The sequence below is a fragment of the Ooceraea biroi genome, chromosome 1 (genome assembly GCF_003672135.1).
Source record: "Ooceraea biroi isolate clonal line C1 chromosome 1, Obir_v5.4, whole genome shotgun sequence".
In the NCBI taxonomy this organism is placed as follows: domain Eukaryota; kingdom Metazoa; phylum Arthropoda; class Insecta; order Hymenoptera; family Formicidae; genus Ooceraea; species Ooceraea biroi.
The window spans coordinates 17,334,976-17,361,615 of record NC_039506.1 but is presented as its reverse complement, the minus strand read 5'-3'; the positions used below and the strand labels follow the sequence as shown (position 1 = coordinate 17,361,615).

At 48.7% G+C, this 26,640-nt stretch overlaps 1 protein-coding gene across 4 annotated transcripts in view; it reads left to right on the top strand.

Moving 5' to 3' along the window:
• Window positions 1-26,640, top strand: part of LOC105274982 (Krueppel homolog 1) — an 80,286-nt gene that overhangs the window by 36,103 nt on the left and 17,543 nt on the right. For 2 of the 4 annotated variants that reach the window (XM_026970129.1, XM_026970132.1), the window contains exons 4-12: window positions 11,871-12,064; window positions 15,858-15,887; window positions 22,213-22,372; window positions 23,916-24,128; window positions 24,380-24,502; window positions 24,628-24,768; window positions 25,244-25,441; window positions 26,031-26,248; window positions 26,436-26,589. In XM_026970129.1, coding sequence (XP_026825930.1) covers window positions 11,871-12,064; window positions 15,858-15,887; window positions 22,213-22,372; window positions 23,916-24,128; window positions 24,380-24,502; window positions 24,628-24,768; window positions 25,244-25,441; window positions 26,031-26,248; window positions 26,436-26,589 — 1,431 coding nt within the window. The remainder of the gene's footprint in view (window positions 1-11,870; window positions 12,065-15,857; window positions 15,888-22,212; window positions 22,373-23,915; window positions 24,129-24,379; window positions 24,503-24,627; window positions 24,769-25,243; window positions 25,442-26,030; window positions 26,249-26,435; window positions 26,590-26,640) is intronic. The other 2 variants (XM_026970130.1, XM_026970134.1) reach the window with 2 other exon arrangements.

Below are 26,640 nucleotides of genomic sequence, written 5' to 3'. Positions count from 1 at the left end.
GCTAGAAGTATTCGTCGAAGTATAAAAAGCAAGGTCGCGTTAGTTTTCACGCTCTCCTCGATTCATCGTTTATTTAGCGCGACGTAAAAGCGACGTTGCTCCTCCTCCCATTAACGATCCCAATTTAGTGAATAAACGTTCGCAGCTTCGGGAGCAGCAATTAAAAATGTCGCTCAGGACCGTCAGTGAATCGAAACGATTCCAGAAACGACGAGGTACGCGATTCTCGTAGGATGCTTAAAGAGACACCGCCGTTTTAATCTTTGAATTCGGCTGAAAGTTCACCCTTGCTTTACTGACTTACTTTCGCAACCCTTTCGCGAGCGGAGACGCTCCACGCTCCTTCAAGATTCTCCTAGCGAGACGAAAATCCCTTTCCACGGCGAAACATAAGTACGCCGTGGAAACAAAAGGAATATTTCAAGTACAAATAAAATATCCGCGTTTGCCCTTTCCGGTGCAAATGAATTATTTTACAGAAAACTTCCATCTCGGAATCTCATCATTTTCGGCAACGTGAAACGTTATCCGAAAAATATAAATGTATCAGACAAACGTCAAATGTATCAGATGCAATCTCACGCGACTATTTCATCATTGACAATTTCGTTTTCTCTAAATGCTCGCTGATTAATGACCGGCTAGTGCAATTGCCATAAACAACGTCCACGATAATTCAACAGAAGTAGAGAAAAAATCGCAACGTGATTACACCGTGCGGAGATGATAGAGTTTCAAAAGGACCGTTGAATTTTGGACGAGCATCATAAACGAGAACTCGCGACAGTACTCCAATCTCCCGGTCGCGTTTGTCTCGCACCGCGTGTAATTACCCACACGCGGGCAGTGAGCGGTGCGGTTAACGAAATGTAGATTAACTTTCTAATCTGACACGAAAGCCGGACTTTTAGCGCAAAATCAGGTATGATCTTCGAGCGCGCTGCTAGCGCGATCACGTTTTAGCGCGCGGAGAACCGGTCAGTAGGTTAAGGATACTTAATGCTCCTCAGCCTCGAATGCAATAACTTCGCGCCGACAAATGCCACGACGATGGCGGAGCTAACGTTTCCCTCTTTTTCATTTGCCTTTTTTACTTTTTATTCGCTTCATCGATAGTTATTAGCATCACGCGCGCGAGATGGCTAATCCACGCTGCGAGCGCGACGACTATTTTGCATCTGCAATTATTCCGATTATCGATGACGCGCCTCGCGTTATCGTGCCGGCCATCCAATAATCCAATAAAGAGAACAAGATGCACCGAATGAGAATCGTCCGACAATTGGGATAAAAGTGTATCCTTAAGTAGAACGAGGCAGCGACGCGATTATCGCGCTAACATTACGATTACAAAACGCGAAGCGCGGATCCGCGCATAATTGCAACATCAACGCTATCTTGTTGATACTATTAATGACTCGGTAATATTAATCGCTCCGTCTGAGATTAGGCGGCATAAATTTAGTCTTTATGAATGACTAATTTATTAATCACCATTTCCCTCTAAAGGAATCTCAAATAAAGTCATTCTCGCGCGAGTCTACCTGGATTTACGAAATATCGGAGTTTAACTGGCAATACGTAATCCCGAGTACGACCGAGGAGAGATATTCGGAAAATCACGGGATTGATCCGCGTTACAGCATATCGGAGAACTTCTCCGTAACGTTGTTGATAAAATTTTCCATTTCGGCGAGGAAGAGATGCGTCTCTTTATCTGCGCCGCTCGGCGAGCCTCGAACTGGAAAGATTTACGCGGACCATTTATATCGGCCGCTCGGGGCCGGCAGGTCAAGAATATTGAGCACGATCGGTCATAAAATAAGATATAGATTTCCATCTAGTAAACTTTCTACACGGCATGTGTGGGAGGTAACACGCGGGACGCCATACGGTATACGAGAGCGCGTCGGTTCTCCGCCGTCTTACGTCGGAAACTTCGGGGCCCAGCTTTGTGTGCGGCGCGATGCCCGCGTTATATACGCCTCTACCTACGTGAACATACATGTACATACGTGTACATACCTCTATATACGTGTATTCACCGTGTGCGGTAGGCTTAAAGACGCGGGTATGTTTCGACGATGCGCGAGCTTAAACTCAAACTGCACGCTTTCTCACGAACGCTGTCGTCTTTACGACGTCGTGGCTTTTTCCTCGCTCGAAAGAGTTGGCGCTTTGAAAACATGATGCGCGTGAGAATAGCAGAGAATGACTTTTCCTTATCAGATTTTTCGCTTTAGATGAGATTTTATCTATAATTGGAGCGGTTCGGAGAGTGGTGGTTGTTAATTCAGTTGTACGTCAACCTCATCGAGGAATCAAAGGTCGTTCAACTGGCAAGCACGGACGAAGGGGTCGCCTTCCAGGATCTTACGAACAAATGGCTCGCGATGAAAAATCGTAAAGACACGAGAGCCATCAGGACTTAGCTCCGGCCACTCGACAGGCCGAACGTTCGTTCTGAGACATTAATTTTTACCCCTTTTTACCCCGGTCTGCCTAATGACCCAAGGTTCTCCGACGTCCTACGACTGAGAGAGAAAACGAAACGGGGAGAACGAAAGCGAGAAAAAAAAGGTCTCAACGAAATGCCTGTTAAGCGGCGAGAGATTGTCGTTAGGGGAACAGGGGGCGACGATCCTGTCCTGCATCTAGAAACGATCGTTACCACTCTCGGACGGATGCGGACGGGTGGTAGAAGCAGGCGCCGCGTGTACTCCTCTTCCGGTGTCTTATATAATTCGCGATCCTCCTTTTTTCCTCTCTCTCTCTCTCTCTTTCCTCGACTGGCAGCACGGCGACCACTTCAACCCCTCGTTTCCGCGGGGCCCTCCCTTCCTCGACTCGACTCGTTTTCAACCCCCTTCGTCGACGAGAGTGCGAGAGAGCGCCGACATCGTCTCGGAGACAATGGGTCTCATCAGACATCGGGAATAAATTATGCTCGGCTGAGCCCGCGAGAAAAATTACGGACCGGTCCGAAATTAGAGTTTGTCGCGCGGTGGTAACGCGCGTCGACGACGAGCGAAACTTGTCAGTTCCGCATATTCTGCTCGATGAATTTTTTTGTCGATCCTGCTTCTCCAAGCTCGGCGACTGACACCGAACGAGCGCGAAAATAAGACATTCACGATCTATCACGTTGAATTCGCAGGTGTCACAAATGACGTGTGAGAAAAGGCGTTTTGTTGAATCTATCGCGCTTCCGTATCGCGATTCCGAATATTCCACGTGCCGGTCGATCGATTTACGGGGACGGAACCGATCGCAAAAAAAGGGTTCATCAGCCTCGATGCGTGGAAACAAGCGTGCCACAACGATCAGGAAGGGTTACGAGCCTCACAGAGTCAGCGACCCTGATGTTCCCCGTAAACGGCTCGAAAAAAACGAAGGCATTGGTCGAAAAAAAAAAAGTAAGAGGTAAAGAGTTTCGGGCAAGGCAGGTGAAGCTCTTCGAGAGGGTAGGAATGCAAGAGAGAGAGAAAGAGAGAGAGAGAGAGAGAGAGAGAGAGAGAGAGAGAGAGAGAGAGAGAAGGAGAGAAGGAGAGAAAGGACTACCATATGCCCGAATAATGTTCCACCCGCGCAACTCGACCAACCGGCAACGACAACGGAAGTTCGTTGGCATCATCATCGTTGCAGGAAGAACCGCGAAACATCTTCGAGCGTTGAACGACCTTGCTCACGAATTCACAAATTTTTGCATCGCGATAAACGGCATCCCCGTTGCGCAAACTGTTGCTAAATTTATAAAATTATTTCGGTACGCCGAGAGTCGTCGATGCTTCGTAACGGATTTCATGTATCTTTTAAGCCACTCCCATTATCGATTACCATCTAATTAGTACCTTCATGTCGAGCGCAGTCGGTGTTAAATTATCTAATTTTTAAATTACTGAAATTGTTCGAATTAATTACGCGAATTAGTACGTGCACCATTCCCCGGTGGTTTCGTATCGTGCTACAGATAGCCTCCTTAAATCGTTCGTTTTTGAATGATAATAACGCTGTTAACGCACAATGATTCTTCCGAAAGAGTTTGTTCACCGAGGGAGGGAGAATGCGACCTGTCATAAAACACGGAACGAACAGCGAAACGAAGCGTAATAACGATACACGGGACAAAGTGGAGTCGGCAGTAATCTTTGCTTCATCAAACTTTCATGGCCGCTTAATACGCCGGCTGACGTTTCGACGTGAGCGAATAGCGGTCGCATTCGGCAAAATATAAACGCGCGCCTAACCAAGTTACAGGATTATTGATCAACTATTACCGCCCTTTGCTCTGCCCGGCCGCGATTCCCGAACGCTTGCCCGCGTGCCTTGCCCGCATCATCAAACGGTGCATCTCGTCGCCAGACCGAGACTAGATTCCGCGAGCCTGCCCGCTAACTCGTTCTCGCTTGATATCGACTCGAAAATTTACTTGAGCTCTGGCTGTGCATACGCGAACCTTGAACTTTCGGGCGACGTCGGCGCGACGACGAGTTGCAAAATGCCGGGATTCCGCCAACGTCATCCCAAGTGCATCGTTACTGACATTGTCTAGAGTCGTGATTCAATCCCGGTATATCTCGCTTATTTTGGCGTCGTAGACACGCGAGAACGATCTTTGCTCTTACTCGCGTACCGGAACCAGAATCGGAACCGGTTGCAACATCGTTTGGTGCAGGTTTTATTTTAAATGTGGGGAAACGTTTACTACGCGAATTTCGTGATCGTACACCGATTTCAGTGGACGCGAACTCGTCTCATTCAACGCGATGCTTGCATGACACAACGCGGCTATGGCACCCGGTAACTAATGAATCCGAACTGAAAATCAGTCCCGCTGAATCGTCGGTCTTTTCTCGAGTGCATGATTCATCATTCGTGAGTGCTGCAATACCGCACGAATGATTGAATTTCTCCTACGAGTGACTGAAAAGCCCCGATTTCAATCCTGAAATGCACCTTCTAGAACGCTCGCTGACGGCGAGTTTGGAAGAGGCTGTACCCGGGTGATTTCGCCTAGACTACTGATGATGACTGTACCCCGCGTATGCGGGGGATATACCCCACACACCAACGTACCCGTGCACAAACACACATACACGGGAGAAATTTCGCACGTACGTACGTACAGTACATTCGCCAGGGGGTAGAAATCATTAAAGGGGCGTGGCGTGCCCGTGGTTGCCCGGATGACGGTCACGTGAACCAAGATGGCCGCTAACCGGGAGGACTCCCCTCTTTGCAACAGTCATTTGTTATCGGCCATTTTATTTTAATGATTTCCATGCATGCGTGAAACGCTCCGCTGCATCGCTCGGGAAAGGGATGCACTCTCTCCCTCTCTAGATCCCTCTCTCTCTCTCTCTCTCTCTCTCTCTCTCTCTGGCCATTTCTCTTTCTCTCTCAAATTCTATACGCCTGGTAACACGCTCTCCTAGCGCAATATACCAAACGCCGAACGTGGCGCTAACGCCGGTTTCATGGTAATTCCGAATCATATAAATTTCCAGGCACGTCCACGATAATGTCCCCGCGCTCTTCTTTCGATAAATCTGATGGAGCGTCCCGATAATGATTCCCGCGGAAACTAATTTCATCTGTCCGACGCGTCGCCGCAGCCGGGAACACCGCCGACGTTAACCACCGGGCGCGAATTTCCCGCGGAGCGAACACACCTTTCGGTGGCGGCATTCGCGAACGAGTTAATACTAAAGGGTCGAAGCGGTCGTTTGACCGCTTACCGCATTTTAACGCTGCACTGCTGACCTATGCTCTGCAAGCCGAGACTTCTTTCGGTGCCTTTCATATAAATTGCCACAGCAATAATTTTAGCGTGCGGTTGCGAGTCACTTGGTTTTTCTGTTCCTCATTCGAGAAACTTTCGCTAAATATTCGTACCTTTCCATGACATGCATTTCTCCTACGTGTGTTCCTACGTGCGTACGACTAATAATTATGATGCACTTTGTCAACGTTTTCCGTATTAAAAGAATTCGTTCGGCAATGTCGAATGGGGATAGAAGGCGGTTCCGGTATAGCAGTTAATTATGCGGCTATATAGCACGCTTGATTATTAATGACTGTCACGGGAATAATTATCAAAACACAACGACTCAATTGTTCGGCTCTCGTACTAGCTGGGTTAGCGAAACCGTAATTAATGTAGACCAATAAACGCGGTGCGCCCATAACCCGTCTAAATAATTAATTCTCGATTTTTGTTGCGGCACGAACACGCGCGCGAATGACGTTTACTAGCGCTAATTTACTAGCACGCATAACTAATTTAATACACACCACGAACCGCGATTTCCGGGACACCCTGTATACTTCGCGATTGTGACGCGGATCTTTTTATATCACCCGGAACGATCGTTTTCCCAATCGATCCGGTGGAAGATCAACGATTCCCGGACACGGAAGAAAATTAATGAAAGCTGTCATATTAACGTCGTACTTTTAGGCTAAATTTGAAGCTCCATCGCTCGTCGACTCTCGCTTTAGTGAGGGCTGCGCGGATAAGCATGCTTTAATTAGCAACGAGCCGAAGTGCGCTATAGACCGTCTTTTCCCAAAATACTTTCCCGCCGAACCAAGGTTAATGCAATCCATGTCGTTCCCGCGTGAGGAATCTAAATTTTTTAACGGCCACTTTGCACCTAAACACGCCTGTATTTCCCTAATCGTCGCGTGAATACTGTAGATTAGAATAGCATTAAAACATCGCGTCTCTGTCTCAACATGAAGTAGTGTATCGTTTCGAAAGATACGATAATCAGACGGAAATCGATTGATAAGCGAAAAAGTTTTATTCCCGAGTCCCGATAACGATCTGGTATAACGTTGCGGCTACAACAGAGTGTCTGATTTTCCATGACGTCTCTGAATGCCATCATTTTCAAAGATACTCCCTCTTTACAATGAAACATTACGATTCTCGCGACTTCAAAGCGATCTGATGCATGCAGCTTCTGCAAATTGCCGAACGGCAGTTGGCAATTTTGTGTCGCAAATGTCGAGGAGCGAGATGAAGCGTGAAATTTCACGTTGCTCCCGATAATTGCATAAACTCGTTCTCCGCCTTTCGCGCGCCATCGCTGTCATCGTCAATTTTTCCGGGGAAACAGTGCGTATTCGCCACACTACACCATCGTCCACCGCCCCTCACTCGGGCACACGCCAAAATTCGAGGTATCACTCGTGTGGATAGTTCGACGAGTGTCATAGAAGGTCGCGAGAGCGAAAGAGCTGAGGGGGTGGCAGTGAAGGGGGCTCGCCACGGGAGAGAGAGCCATCAGTGCGAACGACGCACGTGCGTGTGAGTGCGTGCAATTTAATGATTTCCAGCCGGAATTTCGATGACGCTGGGAGTGCGGGGCGAGGGCCGAGAGAAAGAGGGGAACCGGAGGGAGAGGTGGGTGGCACGGGGAGAAGAGAGGCAAACGCGGAGAAACGCGAGGCCGGAAGAGAGAACGAGCGAGCGCGCGGTCGCGAGTTGGTCGGGGCCGGCGCGTTTCCGTTCGCGAATTCCCGTGCGGAGGATGGAAGGACAGAGATATCGACAGAGATCAGCACGAGAGAGAAAGGGAAAGAGAGAAACAGAGAGAGAGAGAGAGAGAGAGAGAGAGAGGGAGAATACGTAACAAGAGAAAAGACGCTCGGCCGGGAGCGAGATGGGACGTAAATTTTCTGGCGGTGGTGCGTTCATTTGTTCGTTGAACGAAATGCGAATGCATTATACATGGATTGCAGGGGACATTAATTTTCTGCCGTGGACGTGTAGTGGGCCACGCGCGCGGCAGGGCGGCAGGGCCGTGCGGGCCGGGATCGCGGGAGGGATGGCCGAGCGCGAGGGGGTGGATGGCCATCCACCCGGTATATAACATGCAGCCGGTGCGTGGCCGGGGACGTGCGGGAGCGCGGGACGAACGACCAGAGCACACACACCACCGGTCAGGCCGAGGTGGCGGAAAGGTGGGAAGGAAGGAAGGAGGGAGGGAGGTGGTGATTCCACGGGCTGTTTCGTGCTCACACGTCCAACCACGTGCGAGCTTTTGCCGGGCTTTCTACCTACTTTCGCGAGCCCGGTGATTTTGACGAGTGCAATGGCGAGATGTATGGGCGTCGCGGAAAAAAAGAATCGGAGAGAAAAAAATTCCGGACGAAAATGTCGCAGTGCCGATTGGTAAACGTGAGACCTCGCGTTCACGAGAAGAGTCACGGGTGCGGCTGACGTCAAAGGGTTGCTGCGCGGCGAAAGGGCGAACGGGGTGGGAAATCATTGGACGTTCTGTTAGAGGTGTTTGATATTCTGAAAATGATTTGCGCGGACGGTGGAGGAAGAGCGATGATGCGAGAGGAAGGGGAGGGTGAAAGAGAGAGAGCAAGAGAGAGAGAGAGAGAATTGGAGAGCGTTGGCAGGAAGAGGCAGGCAAACCGGGCGGATGGAGAGAGAACGGGAGAGAGAAAGAGAGAGAAAGCTCGAGGGTAGTAACCGTACGTCAAAATTAAATGTTGAAATTCATGTAGAATGTCTGGCGCGATAAATTCGTTCGTGCAACAATGATCACGATTTTTAATGGAATAAAATTGAAATTGTCCGGGCCCCAAAATGACGGATAGAATTTATGGCTCGCACGGAAATACGACGCGGCAGCAAATAATATATTTTACCTACGGTGCCCAGCCAGACGATATTTTCGAATGTTAAAGCGCGTGATATTAAGAAAAATGCATCATTATTCATTTTTTGAATTTTAACTTCGCCATTAGTCCGAAATAACTTTATATTATTTATTAAATAATGATTATTATTTAGTTATTGCAATTTCGTTATCATGTTGCACGTGAAAACATTCCGCGAGGAACATGATCCTACTACGATGGGCTAGAGAACATCGAATGTCGAGCTTAAATGGGAAGTGCACTGATTCATCGAGCGATTCTTTACAATTCGTAATTCTTGCACTCGACAAAAGGCTTCAAAGAGTTAGGGCTAGGCTACCCTTCGATGCGGCAACCTCGAGCGATCCCTCCTTCCTCCTGCCCCTCATTGTTCGATCGCTTGTCTTTCCGTTTCGCACGCGAGATTTTAAATTTAATCACAACTCGTTGCGCGAATTATCGCGGACTAGTGTAAATCATTACGTAACAATATGAAATTATTTAAACAAAGCACAGGATATTCTATGCAAACAATCGAGGAGGTCGTCGATCCTTCGGGATACATCATTAATCCCTAATGATGTTATTCGAATATCGAATCAACGAAAACTCGATAAGAATTAATAAAAGTCGGTTGACGACGGTTATTGTAGAAACGATATTTCTCCCATTACGCGTTTACGGATTAATACCTTCGCGAGTGACACGGTCGATTAAACGATAACGAGGTAGTAAAAAATGAATGTCAACCGCACGCTTGAAATACCAGTGTCATATATATGCTGCCGCAATGCCCTTTTTTATTATTATCGCGCGAGAATGCTCGGCATTGTACGTTAGCGCAGCGTTTTATCGTGTTATAGTGTGGGAAAACGGACTATCTTCGTAGAACGAATGACCAGCCGGAGTCGCTCGTTCTATGTCATTATTTCTCTTTCATGAACTAAGAAAGAGGAAGGCGCGCTCACTTCGTAACCCTTCTCGCCGCGTTTGTTCGTACCGCCGTTGTTTCCGGTAGCGCTAAGCGCACAAAAAAGGTGCATATTACGTATGTGCGAGCGTACACGTGGGCGAGCTCATCGTTCTACAAATAAATGTTTCAACCGTCAATTAAGCGCCGACAATAAGAAACCACTAGACTTCCCCCGATGCCACTGTTGCTATATAGCCGGCGGTATATTAATACGTTTTTAATTGTAGCGACAGAAAACATACGGCGAAGAAGGGAAAAGCCGAGTATCCCTTCATAAAAATTCCAATAATGCCTTCTAACGTTTTTCTTCCATCCACGAGACCGTTTGCACCACGCGGTTAAATATCCGGATAAAAGGAGCAAAATTTCTTTTATTTTATATTCTCCATGGAAGAAAGGAAAATTTTGTGCAACAACATCTCGGTAATTGTTAGCGATTATTAATCTGATTATAATAATATTACAATCATATTACAATCAATAATATTACAATCAAGAAAAAAAGAAACAATCTATATGCGAGTATGCATATACACGCGGAAGCGTGTTCCTATCGTGAATAAATTAACGCATTTATGTACGTACGCGGCAAGGTGTTTCATTTCATGAAAACCTTTGCAGATGCAAAGGTACTGTCTCCCCTGCGCCTGTTTCACGTGGGAAATAAATATGAGCGATCCGCTCGCTAATTTTCCTCAAGCAATCGCTTTCTCTAATAATAGACTTGCCGTACCGACGTGGCCGTAAAACGCTCACTTTTACCGTCGCGCAAAGAAACTACCATCATTTTCCGCAGTAAAAAAATACGTGTCGTCGAGATCGCGTTCTGTTTTCGCGCTCGGAGACGCCAAATGCCAACACGCGATAAAAGATTGCAGAATCTAATTTTGCTCGCTCGAGTTATTTTTATTAAATCGAACAGGATGAAATTCTCTGATGAATCACGCGACTGAATAAAAGATGAATCCCGCGGAACGACTGAAAGCAAGAGGAGGAGGTCGACGTGAAGGAAAAAGAGATGGAGCGAGAGGGCAGAAGGAACAAGTGCCCGGGGTAAAAAGGATTGGGGAAGAATGTCGATATTAATAAAAGTTAAATTGAGCCAATCGCTTGTGGGAATTAGAATCGAGTCCACTCGAGACGAACGGCGAGTCGTGGAGAGGAGAAAAAACGCAATAAAAACGCAACGCCAGCTGAAGTCTGCCTCACGGATGCCGATCGATCGAAGCGATTAGACGATCGCGCGAGGCTACGTTACTCTATCATTATTATGTAGGATGAGAAGGAGGAGAAGAAGAAGGCAGGAGGCGCTTAAATATTCGCATTTTGAAGTAAACGGAAATTTCTTAAGACCGTGCAATAAACAACTTTGCGCATTTGCATAGAAAACACTTACGCGTTAGCTGCCTCCAATTTACGCACTCGTCGACTCGCCGTCATGCCTTCCTGGCCCCGGCCACGGGGAAAAATGCGGCGTTTTTCTTCCCACCTACTCTTCGATGTAGATGTAGAAACCTGTTGCATGTCCATAAAAAAACACCACCGGAAAAAAACCACTGAGAGTCACTGACCAGCCAATTCACTTCCTAAGCGCGTTTTTCCACGTAGCTTTTACCTTTCAAGACCGAGTTGCGGAGTGAGAGATACTTGGCGAGCTGACAAACGAGTCATTAATGACGTTTCAATCTCTTCATCAATCTTCGTCGTACATGAGACCGCGTGTGAGGACAAAGTAATACTTGAATACACGATACGTTATGAGAGAGGATGATACTTTAGACTCCAATCATAAATAAACGATATAAACAGCTTAGGAACATAAATACTTTACCCATAATCCGCTAATAATACCAAAGAATATGGCAAACGTATAAATGATTAAAAACAAACAACAATTTCACGCGCGTCATCGAGACGCGAGGAATATATTATAACAATTTTTCGCGAAAGAAATAAATTTCAGGTAATTTCCACGCGAAATTCTCTCGCGTATAATAACGTTCGATAAAAAATATCTGACGATGCCAGGGCTCGCGTTCGACTCTCTCGTTGGAACGTGAAATTTTTCGAATTTCGTACGATCCGGGGGAAAATCGCGTGGCATGACCGGCGCGAATTTCCCGATTGAGCGTGTACGCGGCCGTTACGTGCTCCATCGTCGGCCGTAACACAATTTACGTATGCCCATGCACACAGAGCACGAAATTCTAATACGCCTTACGGTATCTGATCGCAGGTGAACGACCGTACAAGTGCCATTTACCGGACTGCGGGCGGGCCTTCATCCAACTGTCGAATTTGCAGCAACACCTGAGGAATCACGACGCTCAGGTGGAGCGGGCGAAGAACCGGCCGTTCCACTGCAACATCTGCGGCAAGGGTTTCGCCACGGAGTCCAGCCTCCGTACCCACACGTCGAAGGTCAGTCATGTATGTACCAAATCCGACGTCCAACTCGCAAGATTCGCTGATACGCGGTGCCGGTGAAACCGAGTGGGTGAAAAATGTCACAGTATGGCAAGGGAGATCGTATCAATCGATCGCGGCAAATCCGCGCGTACATTGTATTTCCGCTAATCGCTCCTCTAACGATCGGGATCATATATTAACTCTTTCTCGCGCGACACGTTCAGTTTAATCGTACGCACGCACATGGTGGTGGTGGGTTCACGCTTGCCTCGATACTTGTACAGATGGATTCCCGTGTTTGAGCGCTCTTTGTCCGCCGTTTCCTTTGTTCCGTTTCGAGGGCTCCCTATATATAATCGATGTGTCTCAAGCCGGTTAAAACAGTCGTTGCCGCAGGAGATGCGGCCGACGCGCCGAGCTTGCGAATCGAGAATTCGGAGACCCAAGCACGAAAGCAGCCTAAATAATCGCGTCATGAGTCTCGTAGTCGCCCCTTTTTGTAGATAGCGTATTTATTCTCTCATGTATCATAACGATGTAACGAGGGTGGCTTTGGATAGTACCTCTGGGATCCTTCGCGGGGTGCTTGGGCTTGCTTTTGCCGCTCATCCAACGCTTATCATCACGACGAATCGCAACGTCGACGTCGAACCGTCAATTCGCGAGAACCGCAAGAAAATAACGTTCGAATTTCGCAGATCGGATTTTTGGCGAGGACGCCCGGTTCACGGCGAATAACCGACTCCCCCGATAAAAAATGCACAGAGTTGTCACGAGGGGTGAGCAGCACTCTGACACACGGCGTCACCAGCTACGCAAGCCGGAGAAATTTTCTCATACCCCGTGAATGAACAATCGCTGTTTACATACACATGATCTCCATGGTGGCCGAGGGTGCGTGCCACCGACCAGTTATTTAAAGGGACAGAAGCTTGAAAAAAAAACTTGAAAAAAAAGTCTGATCTGGGAAAAAGACCGCGACCCCCGTGCCCGTTAATCGAATTCACCCTTCGCTTCGCGTGGAATCGCGACGCGCAGCGATTACCAGCGGAATCTTGTATCGTTTTTACTGCCGCCGCTGCCCCACCCCGACCGGCAACTGAATTTCTCAACCCTTTCGCCTTCCGCGCCGGGCACATGTCTCAACGAAAAAACGTGGGAAGGCATCTGTCGGCCCTCTTTCCTCCGTTCCTTCGTTTCTCCACCACCTCTCCTTCTCTCTTTCCTGTTTCTTCGCCACGGAGAAACACGACGAGACTCGCTCGAATTTTTTTTCAATCACGCGTATGCGTTTGTAAAACAGCTTTTTGCTTTGTCGTGAAACGGATGCATTGCAGTCCGACAGGCGGGAATTAATTACCAAGAGTCGCGAGCGATCGAGTGTGCATAACTGATCGCCGTCTTTGCGTCAGACTTTCGCGAATCGCGGAATCAGGTGCGGCACATCGAGGCCCACGCGAGCTTAATCCGTTCACACGTCGGATACCCCGGGGCAATAAATATCGTTCTTTTAACGCCCCGCTCATCGGGCTCGTCTAATTGAAACCTAATCCACGGCTAAAGCTTGCAGATTATCCCCTTCCCGTCCCTCGCACGACCTCGATAAATCGTCAAGTTCCCTGCCGGCCACCCCTGCCTTACCAACGAGCAACCCAACCGATACCATTTTTTTCCCTCCTGAAAAACACGCAGTAACGAAAGAATTAACTGACGCATAATGACGATCGTTATCGCGCGCTCTTTTACGCACCATGTCGATAATCCTCGCAATAATGAGGATGTTTTTTTTCCGAGTTACTTAGCCCGTCGCGCTTAAAATAACGGATGGCGTTGAACGATCTTTCGATGATAAGACTCGTCTTTCGCAAAATTATCGCTGAATAGCCGGCTTATGCGCGCGCGAGAGAGATCGATGCGCCAGATTAAATAGCAATACGAAATATGCACGAACGTATCAAGCTACGAGAACGGCGGCGTTGTCCGGACTTATCGGCAAAAACATCAGAATGCACGTAGCTCGCGCTAAACGAGAGAAACGAGAAAAAAAGTAACAAGAAGAAGAAGACAAGCGACGCAACGAGAAGAAACGGATAAGACGCAGAGGAAAAGAGCAGAACGAGAAGCGGAGAGTAGATCTTACGGGGAGAGAGCGCGGCGAAGTAATTAAAAGCCGCCGGGGCGCGCGAGCACGAGCGTGCAACAGAAACAGAGTACGCCCGCTGGAAATAAAACGAAACGAAACAAATGGAGAGCTCGAGCCCATCTTCCGCGGCTAATCGAATTTTCGTCGGGCAGATTTCTTGAAATTATTTTCGCTATTTCAAGACCGCCTAGCCGACCGTTTTCCCTCGCGTCGGGCTGACGTTACCACCCCGATAGCTATCGCTAGTTAAAAGAAAAAAATAAAGAAAAAATAAAGAGAAATGAGAGAACGAGAGAAAGATGAAGGGAAGAAGCAACCGGAGCACGAGAGGACTCTCGCAGAGAAAGCGAGACAACGAAGGAGGAACGGCCCACGGAAGTACGGCGGAGAGCGAGGGGAAATGAAAGAGTTACGCTCCAGGTCGAGGCCTGGCGTGTCGGCGAAACATTATCCCGCTAAGAAAGACAATACACCCAGAGTACAATATTATAATAGGCCGGAACGTAAATGTATTATAGAGAACGATCGGTAGCTCGGGCATAGAAACTCGTCTACGGTACCTGCACACCTCCTTCGCCTCGTGCTCTTCCTCCTCTTACTCCTTCTCCTTCTCTCTGCGTGTATCCCATTAACGGTTATCCTCTTCCCGCTCGGCTTCGAACAGGGGCGGATCATCGCGACGATACATCGCCGCGATATGTTCCCGGTTAATACACCTACGCTCCCAAATCCCGCATGGTCAATTCACGAGCAGTTATTCCGCGTTGAAATTTCCTTCCCGCTGATTAACGTACAAAATCTCTCGGTCTCTGTGCGTTCCGGTACGTTCCGGCAAACCAGTCCTCTTTCTTTCTTTCTCTCAACCCTTGTTTTAGATTTTCGTCTCAAAAGAGAATTTCGTCTGAACGATCGCGACGAATACGCGCAAACACGAAAGCGAAATTATAATCGGTACGCAAATGAGAGTTTCGCAAATTCGACCGGTCCTGATCTCGCTCCGTCTCGTTCTCCTTCTCGCGGCCTCTTTGCCACTTTCACGTGGCGCACAGCCTTCGTATTTATCCGTAGTTTAGCGGTGCGAGGATTGAATGTCGTGCAACACGATACAACCCTCTTTCTCCTGCCTCGCGGACCTTCTTCTACCTCACCTCACCTCCGCTCCAGCCAGCCCGTCATCCCTCTCACCGGCGACCGTTCTCCACCCCTCTTCTTAATTGCCCCGGCGCGCAGCTCGGTAAAAACTCGTTAGCCATTAGATTTATTTTCTCTCGCCACGGGGATTCATCCCTCTTCCCCTGCTGTGTTAAAAACCGCGCGGTGGTTGTGTGACGTTTAACGCCGGATCTGCTTTTTTTTCGTTTTTACACGCACGATCATTATTCGGATGCCACGTACGGATTGATCGCCTGCGATAAATGTAAATCTGTTTGCCTGGATGCAGGTGGTTTCAGCCGCTTATCGCGCCGCATTTTCGCCGACACGGAGCGCTAATTAATTACCACGCTCGCGGTATTTACACGGTGTTTTTTTTAATTCCTTCCGCGGGAGCGCGTGCACACACACGTTATGCCGGTATGAATACTCCTGAAAATCTAAACCTATGAATGACGATTTAATGGTATCACATTAATTCAGATTGATCTCCATTTCATGCTGGTCTCTTTGTCGCAGTGTTCGAAGTACCCATGGCAACGATTAAAGGTAAAACGATCGGGTCAATATGGGAGAGCTCATGGGAATTCCTTTCGGCTGTAATTTCAACTCGTTTCGCCGCGCATTTACAAGCGCACTCGACACGCGTACAAAATCTCCGATTTTCATTATGATGATCCATTCGCGCGAGTACATACACATGTACATTTATATTCGCATATACATACATATATATATATATATATGTGTGTGTGTGTGCGTGTGTGTGCGTGTGTGTGTGTGTATATATATATGTAAATTTACATATATTCATATCCGCTTTCGTCACACAGTTTTCTCGCAATCCGCGAAATTACGATAGCGTTGTGGCGCAAAATTACGATGGCGCTTCGCGTTTTTCATGCGTCTGATACACGTGATCTATTTAATTAACGATGCGTCGCGTGAAATTATATATCACGAAATACAACACGAGTCGCCGCCTGATTGAGCTCACGTCGCAAAGATCGTGAAACGATTATAATCCGGCTCTTGTTCCTGTTTTTTCCTATATCCATACGATCATGAGTACGCAACGATTCGATACTGTCTCATGTCGCGTTATTCGTAATTGTAGTAAATAACGCTCTAATATTACGATGGCGATGCATCGCCAAAGAATGGTACCACGAACCTAATTTTTTTGCCTAATCGATTGCGACTAATCACTGTTTCTTAATTTTGGTCCGTTCTTCTAATTAAGCAAGGTTCACTCCACGTTCCTACTCGAGTCCCTCTCTGCTCCTTCCTCGGATAGTTTTTCGTTCTCTCTCCTTCTCCCCTGTAAACATCGCCGGTTGGCGAATCTCCAGAAGGATTTCGCTCTTTGTCTCTTTTGCGACATTAAAATAGAAAAGTGGGACGGCCTTTCGCGGCAGAACGCCTCGTAAATCGGCTCGCTCTTACGAGATTTCGCGTGACTCCTTCGTCTTTCCCGGTAATTTCTACAAACGTGTATTTTTATATATATTTATTCAACTGTTCAATGTGCATTGATATCCTTTGGCGCGTCATCTCTTGTGCGAAATTATTTGAAATTATTTATAAGAAGTATTAGACTTTTTTCGCTTTCGACCTTCATCATTATTGCGAGTCCATTTTCCGATCGCACCCCTCGAGCTCTCCTTCTTCTCACCCCGAGGCATTAATTTTTTCGACCCCGCCTTCGTGGCGCTCTGTCACCCTATTTTTTTCTCCATGCTCGATCACCAGCGCGGGTACTAATGAAATCATTCCCGTGGCGTTTCCGATAGGGTGGGATTCGTGCCCCCATTGTACCGACGCCCCTTCACGCTCCTTTTTTCCGCTCGCCTAGTCGAACGCGTCCGGGGTCGATCCAAGTCTCTTATTGGCACAACACAGAGGGTGCACCGTTGTCAACCCTCACGGCGTTAAGTAGATTCGCTTTTTTCCTTCGTCATTCTCGCCTTGCATCATTCGTCAGCGACTGATTTTCGCGTGCGTGTGTTCCGCGCGGATTACTACAGGCGCGACTTGGAAGTGGACTAATAATGCGGACCGACAATGCGAGGAACGAGTCACGGGGTGACGAGCGATGCATATTAATTTCTATCGATCGCACGCCTAGGTGCACCTTTTTCCCGCGCTGGAGAAAGAAATTCTGGACCGTGAGAGAAAACGATGTAATTGCATTAATTTCCGAGTAGGATTACGTTGTTGCAGTTCCACGGGAAAATTTATTCCTCGACGCGGAAACAAAAATCTACGAGCTCTCAGAGGTACTTCCGATGTCTTTCAGACATCCTATGGACTTTCACGTTGTTTGTGTTCTCCTCGCCGTTGGTCCGAAAGCTCCGAAAGCAGCTATGAGTCAGACGCGAACGGAGAAAAGGAATCAGGAATTTCTGGTACCTTCCTTATCGGGAGACAAAGCGTTCTCGTCTCGAGAAAATAACGTTCGCGCGAGCGAGCGAGCGAGCCGAAGCGAGGGAGAACGGACTCTTTCTCTCGTACGACACGGAGAGGAGAAGGAGATGAGCAAGCCGGTGAATATCTCTCTGCGGATTCCGCGAGCTGCGCTGGAGCAACGAACAGCCCAAGTATCATACTGAAGGTTGTCTGCCGGCGAGTCTCGCGGCCTCGCTGCGGCTAAAAAAGCCAAGGAAAGACGGCGGCGACAATGAAAAAAAAGGCAAGAAGAAACGACGGAGGGCGGGAGAAAAGTATTGCGCGAACGGCCTTCGGATTTTATCGCCGCCCGGGGAAAAGAGAGGAGCCCCGCATTGTTGATTATCGGCCGCATTTAGACCGCGTTTTCAGATTGCGATGCTCGAAACGCGAAATCGCAGAGTCCACGAGAGACGAACGGTAATGGCTGGGCACGAGAAGAAAAGAGAATGATTTTGCGGCACGCGAGCGTCATGAATCGCGCGGATGACGTTGCACCGATTACATCGACTGATGTGCGTAAGGGAATCTACCCGGCTTGATTTGCTCTAATAGGATCGCTCCATTAACGAGATCTTAGCTCTCGATCGAAGACGGTTTCATCTCTATGAACACAAAATGGCCACACTACGGCCGACGTCACGCACCGCTACACGTGTGCTCACACCCACTTCCTTTTTACGCCACTCCCTGACCCGGGCCCGCGTCGGGGCCCTCAAGGAGCGGATAATCTACGACCGGGATCGCTGGAAAAATCGAGGGACCAATTGACGGTAGGGTGCGAAAAAATCCGGAAGGGTGGGCGTGATCGCGCCTGCCGAAGCATTCGTTTAGCCTGAATCGGCGTCCAATGGACGCGGATCAAATCATATTCGTCGCTTAATTGGGAAATCGTCGAATGCTATTTAGTCTCGGCTAAAATCGTGCGGTCTATTTATTTGCAGCGCAACGTTAAAAATATCACCGGACGTAGACACTGCGTCGTCAACCGTTGTATTCGTTCTCGTGTCGTCCAATTATCAATCACGTTTAAGATAATGGCCGACGCGCCGCTAGAAATCCATTTAATCATCCGCGCCGGCGAAATTGAAATTATTCGCGAATATTTGCCCGGATATCTTTTTATGCACGCGCACTTTCGATATTCCAACACACGACTGTGAGCAATTCTGTACTTTATATTTAACCGAGAGAAACTGATTGAACGTTTCTTTCCGTTCAGTGTTTCTCTTGCCTCGCGATTGAAGACCGAAGCAGAAACAAAAAGTCGCGTACAGAATCGATCGCTTGGTTCATCTTTCTATGGAAACGAGGATCTTGGCGCGAGGAAGAAAATTCACGGCCCTGGCGGATGCACGTAGAACCTCTTAACGGGATCAGGAAGTGTAGAATTGGGAATAGCAGCGAGAGCGGCGTGCGGAGCCGCGCGTACAGCTTCGCGAGAGATGAATCTGGTCACGGCGGATCATAAAGTTCCCTCGGGGATTCGCCCACGCCGCGTCGTCCACTCTCTTGACCGAGCTAGAGAGAACGGGTCGGAGAGACAGCGAGAGACAGAGAGTAAGATAAAGAAGAGAGAAAGAGAAAGAAAGAGAGAGAGAGAGAGAGATGGAGAAAGATAGGAAAAGAGAAAGAGACGACCGTGGAGAACGGGTGGAGAAGAAGGGAAAGAGCGTCAGAGGAGTCGAGGTACTCGCGGCGCAAAAAGCGAGGATATAAGCAAAAAAGGAAGAGCGCGACGAAGAAACCGGTTTTTTCCAGTTGGGCCAGGTCGGGGCGTCGAACCTAGGGGGACCGCAGCCTCCCTCCGAGAATAACTTGCATGCAGCAACAGCGGCGGCGGCGGCGGTGGCGGCGGCGGCCAACGACGCCGTCCTCGTCGTCGTCTTCTCAACATGCTCGCGGTTGCCCCAGGTTCGGGATAAAAAAGGAGATAGAAGGCATAAGTATGCCGGCGCGGTCGGCCACCCACTCTCTGCGCTTATCGCGAGACTGTGAGAGCGGGACCAAGTCGAGAGGGAGAAGAAACGCGCGTACGTGAACGTTGAAAGACCGAGAAGAAAACCGGAAGGAAGACGGCAAAGTGGCAGCGAGGCCATTATCATCCGATTGGTATCTCGCCAGCTTTTCTAGCCTTTTTAGTGCGCCGACTCGCGCTCGTTTACGAGCGGGAAGAGCCGGCAGAAAATCAGGATTGCTTCAGCATCTAGCACATCGTTAAAAATATCTGGAAAGGGAAGAAGCGCGAGAAGGCGCGGGATTAAGCGTGGATGTATCTATAAAGGAGATCCAACATCGATGCAACGAGGAAGATGCAAGAAAGTTACTAGCACAAAAAATATGACGCGAGGAGCGGAGAATCATGCCGACAATAAGGAAGAAGCAGAGACGCGCGAGAAAAAGAGATGCTGCGATGTCCGAAAAATTCGGGGTCATTGCCGTCAGAACTCGTTTTAGCCGTACCCGCTTGCATTCGTTGGCCTCAACGCGTTCGCGATTACCGTAGGTCCAGGATAAAAAGAAGGACGACCGATGGAGAAAGAGTAAAAGCGAGAGACGGGCGGAACAGGACTGGGGGAGTGAGGCGAAAAAGTATACGAAAAAGAAGAAATCGCGAATCGGAGAAGGAGAACAGGAAGGAAGAGAGGAAAGGGGACCCCGAAACTCTTTGGGGTCATTGCCGCCCGGTCTCGTTTTAGCCCGTTCTTGCTCGTTCGCTACCTTCTCCTTTCGCGTCTTTTTTCTTTCTCTTCCTTCTCTGCCGTTTTAAGCACTCTTTCGCGCAAGTACGATCACCGCCATGTTTTTCCGAGTTGAGCGTGCACCTACCGCCTTATATGCGTGTGAGCAACCTTCGCGTGTTCGCGATAGAGAAAGGAAAAAAAGAGACAGCGCGATAAAGGGATGGGGGACGCGTAAGAGAAAAGATGAAAAATATATATATATATATTTTTTTTTTCTATATATATATATATATATAGAAAAATCGGCGCGAATCGGTTCCATAACGCGTGATAAGCCAGAGAGCGAAGCGAGGGAACAAGAATCGCTCATCTGGCGCTGAGGACGTCGAATTTCATTCATGATTTCATTTTTTCTGATCGATATGGCCGTTGGTAGAGCAACTGACTCGACGAGACAAAGGTAGATCTCCTATTTAACGATAACACGCATAAAGCGTAAAGACGAGGAAAAGGAATGCAGATGCACGCGAGCCAAAGATGTACTAGCAACGGCCATGGTAGTTAAAATTGATGTATGGTACAAGCTAGTCATTCCATGCTTCGCATTCCCGTTCATGGGTGAGGTCGTGCGAGGTCGATCGGAGGTCCAAGGTCGACGAAAGTGGCGGCTTTGTTTTCGCAGTGCAACGTCTGGCACCAGCCTTCAAGTTCGTATATACGTACGCGGAGGCGAGACCGATGCCGAGCAGCATTAGCCGACGAAATCCCTAATCGTGGTTAGGGATTAATCCGCTCCGATCGTTCTCCGCGCCCCACGCTTCCACATATTTGTCTGTCTAGGCTTCGCTTCGAGCTTCCCGATCATTACCCCATCTTGCCCATCCCTCGTTCCTCCGAACCGAGTGCTCTGTTCTGGCATTTAAAGACGATGTGTTTTTGATCGGTCAAGCAACTCTTCGGTAACTCTGTCTTTGCATCAAAATTTCGCGGCACAAAAATTGAGCTCGGCAAATCGAACGCGTTTGACAAGAGCGTACATGTGAGCACAATACATCCCTCTCAATAGCGATACATTGGAAATTACGAGCGTAATTCCAACGATATCGAAAGAATATCTTACTCCCATCCCGTGATGTTCCAAGAGCTAGCTATGATCTTTCCGAGTATCTTTAGCGACGACTCACCTGCAGCGATCTAGCCATTTGCTCCGAATAAAAAATGATTCATTCTTATTTTGACGAGTGCTACGATATTGGAGAAGCAAAGTCAAAGTATAACAATTAATCAAGTATAAAAGTTTAAAGAATGAATCATCCTTCGTTTGACGGACAATGAATAAATCGCGGCGATGAGTGAATCAATATGAGAGAAGATCGTCGATGCGCTTCGGGAAAGAAATTTCGTGAAAAAAATTTTAATTTGTTTTATATCTGCTTTCGTTATCTCGATTCTTTACGATCGCACACTGCACTTGACCGACTGGAAAACCCAGCCAGGGCGCGATACCACAAAGTTCCTACCAGACACACTCGACACGAATTCCCTGTGCAAAGGAGTAGTCTGTGGTGGCGGCGGTTTATTGGTGCCTTAACTCTCACTGGTCAATCGTTCTGTTCTGTGCCCTGCCTGTCCTGCGCTTCTGGTTCGCAACTCTGTGGTGGTATTCTCTGGGTCGGCTCTCTACTACCGGTGCGCCGCGTGTGCCTGCTTCCGGTACTTCTTCTTCCGGGCCCCCAAAAAAGGAGTTGCAACAGCGTGTTGTGTTCCAGCAACACGCCGCCCTGATCGGCGGCCCGAACGCAACCAGCTGTCCAGTATGCCACAAGCTCTTCCTCGGCGGCGAGGCGCTGATGGAACACATGAAGCACACCCACAAGGACCCGAACGCCTCCGGAGTTGCCAGTAAGTATTAAGAAATCGCGTACCAACCGCCCTCTCGACCGGTCGTCTATGTCTCTCTCCTGCCACGCGTTGCTCTCGTATTTGCCCCCTCCGTTTCGCGTTACTTACCAATCTTCGTTAACTGTAACCGATCGATTAACTGGAATCCCGTCGCATCTCCCGTAGCGGAGTGCATCGTTGCATGAGAAGCGAGTTGCTTGAGAACGAAACCTTGACCGTGCTGTTTCTTGCCGACTAATCACGAACTTAACACCAAATCTCCGCTCGCGCTCGCGCGTTAACTTTCCGACCGAGGGATCCAGCTCTGTTCGCTCTCTAACCGCATTTAACTGGGATTCTTAACCAGAATCCTTAACTAGGATCGCACAAGGGGCCTCTTGAGAGTTTTGAGAAAGGGAGAGAGAGAGAGAAAAAGAGAGAGACAGACATAGACGCGAGAGCGGCGACGTTAATCGTGAGTAAGGCTAAGAGAAAGGTGGAGCAACCGCTCGTCGAGACACGAGGGGTGGTTCGTTCTTTAGCCTTTAAGTACATTTCGCATCCATCCCAAGAACTTGCTTTGGCGCGGGCGGTACGCACACACATTGTCCTTCGTTCACTTCTTCGTACTGTTTTCGCCTGGACGGGAGAGGCGTGTAGCATTTGGCACACTCGCCGACTAATACTTGGGTACTACTCGCTAATACAGATACACGATGCTTCGAAGGTGTCTCGTTCTCAACTTATACATCTATAAAACTATATGCGTGCATTGACACATGCGTGTGTGATGCAGATGTGTGCGCACTCGCGGACGTACAGAGAACAATTGTCAAACCGCGTGTTTCTCGTTCGTCGTTCGATTTTCACGCGGGAACCGACGCTTCACCGAATGCGAGTGAGCACGATGCTGGTCTTGGACGATCGACATGGTCGACGTTGAAAAACGGCCGTTGGACGGATCGCGCCTACTGCGAAACGCTGCCGATTGTCAACGTAACGTTGCAATATTGACAAGACGGTGCAAGCGCGTGTTAGCAGCCCCTTTTCACCGTACGTTCCGGCTTCGTGAAGTGAACAGCGAACAACCATTTCGGTTAAACGAGTGGCATTTTCGTGAGATTTTTTTTCTCTGTGCGTCCGCATACGTGCAACGCGCGCGAGTACGTGCGCGTGCATCCCTGGGCTTTTTGGGACGGTGACCTTGCTCGTGAAAGGGAGTCAGCAGCAATGCGGTGGCGGCGCCGGCCGACGAGCACTCTACGTGCCCGAGGTCAGTGCTCCCCTGGGTCCTTGGCTATCCACGTTCGTAAGGTCTCCCTTCGCCGTCGAGGTCGACTGGAATCTGTGCGTACGTACGCGCGCGCGAGTGCACGCGAATGCGTGAGAGTGAGGTGAAGGATTAAAAAAAAGAGCGAGAGAGAGAGAGAGAGAGAGAGAGAGAGAGAGCGAGAGAGCGCGATAGAAATGATGGTGAAGGAAATGGATGAGGAGGAGGCGGCTTTCGTTCCTTGGGACGCTTTATCCTGCTTGGCATTGACCTTGAAATTGTGTCGCCCTATTGTTCCCTCCGCTGACTGCACAACCTCCGTTGCCGGGGTTTACCTAGCGAAGCGACGGACCGCCAACCACCCGTGCCCAGTGTGCGGGAAGCACTACGTCAACGAGGGTAGCCTTAGGAAGCATCTGGCCTGCCATCCTGAGACCAGTCAACTTAGCACAAGCCTCAGGATGTGGCCGTGCTCGGTGTGCCAAGCCGTCTTCACTCACGAGAGCGGTAAGTATTTGCCACGTAAAGAAGACACGGATCGGCGGGCCGACCGGGTCCGCTCGTGTAATCGGTTGAAAGTACACCCGGTTCAGTTTCCTTACTGTGCTGTTACAACTTTTCATTTCCGTTCTGTGGAGTAATAACAACGTTTACACCGAGTGACACGTATATATCGTCCATCGTTCATACATGCGATAGTGATGGATCATCCTCCCTCTGTACTAATGACCACGCACGTTTTTTTCTCTGGTGTTAAGGTCTCCTGAGCCACATGGAGCACATGAGGATGGACCCGAAGCATCAGTTCGCGGCACAGTACGTGCTGAGTCGTGCGGCCGCCGAGAGGCGAGAAAGGGAGATCCTCGCAAGTTCGAGTTTAGGTATAAAAGACTGACGAGTGTTCTCACGTTAACGTTAACGCCGGCCAGCGCCGCGACGTCGCGGCGAATTTACGACAATTGCGTAAACCGAACGTGCCCTAACATGACGCCCTTACGCTGTACAGGAGCCGGTTTGGGAGTGTTGGGAGGTAGTCAGACCGGAGGACCACAAAATTTGCAACAACCACCAATGTGCCCGTCGCCGTCGGCCCATTCGGACAGCAGTAGCGGCAACGGAAGACTATCGTCGGCCGGTAGTGAACCTGGTACGCTACGATACTTGTTCTACTACTACTTACAAACGATCGCCCGCCAAGTATCTAGATATAATAGATATAATGTTGTCACAGAGTTTCGAGCACAGTTTGTAACACCGCCGTTATCCTCCTTTTTTTCTCTGATTTCGTTAATGATGATAACTCTGTTGTGAAGTACCATTACTTATTGTAGTATACGTAAGTTACATATATATATACGAATAAATATATATATATACATATACATATACTTGAGTCGAAATAAAATATATACGAATTTCTGGTCTGAGTAATTCTCTCATGTGAACGGCGCTCACTGCAGTCTCACTATGGGCGGTTTCCACTTCGGGATGAAGCCCTTTTTAACGCTTTAGCGTGCCGATTTTACGTACCGACGCGGAACGATATACAATATGCTACCTAACTAGACTAGTGCGCAATAAAACCCGTCCGCCTGATATCCTGTACATACTGACGAGAGCAGATTTTTGCGCAGGCACCGGTCTACTGAACAATAACAACAATAACAATAACAACAATATGGCATCGCCGGGACCGAGTGGCAACAAGCTCAGCGAGATGCTACGAGCGGGTAGTCAACCGGGATCGGCGCAGCAGTACCACGACGAGATGCAGTCGCAACAACAACGCATGGCTGTTATGGCCGCGGCCGTATCAGCGGGTAAGAAAATCAATAAATAATGATAATTGACGTAATGAAATCGTGTACAATGAACGCGTAAGCCGACGTGTCAGTAAGATTTAACGAATCGATCGAGCGAGCCGCGCGAGTCGTCTCCAAGGACTGCGTTATCACTTATCAACGCTAAATTGTAAAGGGGAAAGCCGATAGCTGTGTTCCAATTATTGTCGATAAAGCTTGATTTACAATATTGTTTCTTCGCTTCGACGTTGTCCGTTTCTCCCTGACTGCGGACGAGCCGAGCGGATGACGGACGTGCGAAAAGAAAGCGACGTTTCCACGAGTTAACTTGGCGAATTTATCTCATCCATGTAGCTCCGATCGCGCAGCTCGTCGTGAGATTCGCCGGTAGAAACGGTGGTATGAAAAACAAATATCGGAATCACTTACCGCCATCCCTCGCCTTTCCCCACGACCAAAGTTAGCAACTGCAGCGATCCTTCTCGACACGTGTTCCGCAGATCGTGAATAGCCCAAGATTCTGAAACACACCATGCGGGATATTTAAGTCTCTTGCCTTCTCTCGTGTTCAACGTTGAGCGTGATGTGAAAGCGATATTTCTGTTAGGATTGCAAAACTCTGTGTCGCCCAATCTCTCGCCAGTCGACATGGCGTCGCTCGCGGCGGCCATGAGGATGGGCAACAACGGTGACATGAGCGGTACTCAAGGGTCGACGGGACCGCAACAACAAGGGGTGCAAGCGAGTGGACCGGAACAGGCTCTGAGGATGCATCAGGCGGAAGCTCTGCTTCGTTCTCAAGCCGAGGCTGCCCTCAGACTCGCGGTAAGAAATAAGTATTGCGCAATGCTGCTTTCTTGAGTCACAATTTCGCAAGATAAGTCTATTTGACCACTACAGATATGGAACATGTGTTGAAAAATTTTCTACATGGAAAGCACTTTTACAGATAACATAAAAAGACATTTTTCGAACATTCTTTCAACTTTCTTTCTCGCATCTTTGCGCACAGGTATCTCAAGCGGCGGCAGCCGCGGCAAGTTCCGCGGTGGGCGGCGACGTAAGACATCATCTAGGACAGCACAACGGAGGCAGTGCTTCCGGCATGCCGGGACACCATACGAACCAACAAATGTCCCAACAGGACTCCCTCGCGCCAGACCTCGGTACGTATTCAACGTTGCGTTGCGTTACGTCATTATACATCCATAAGCGAT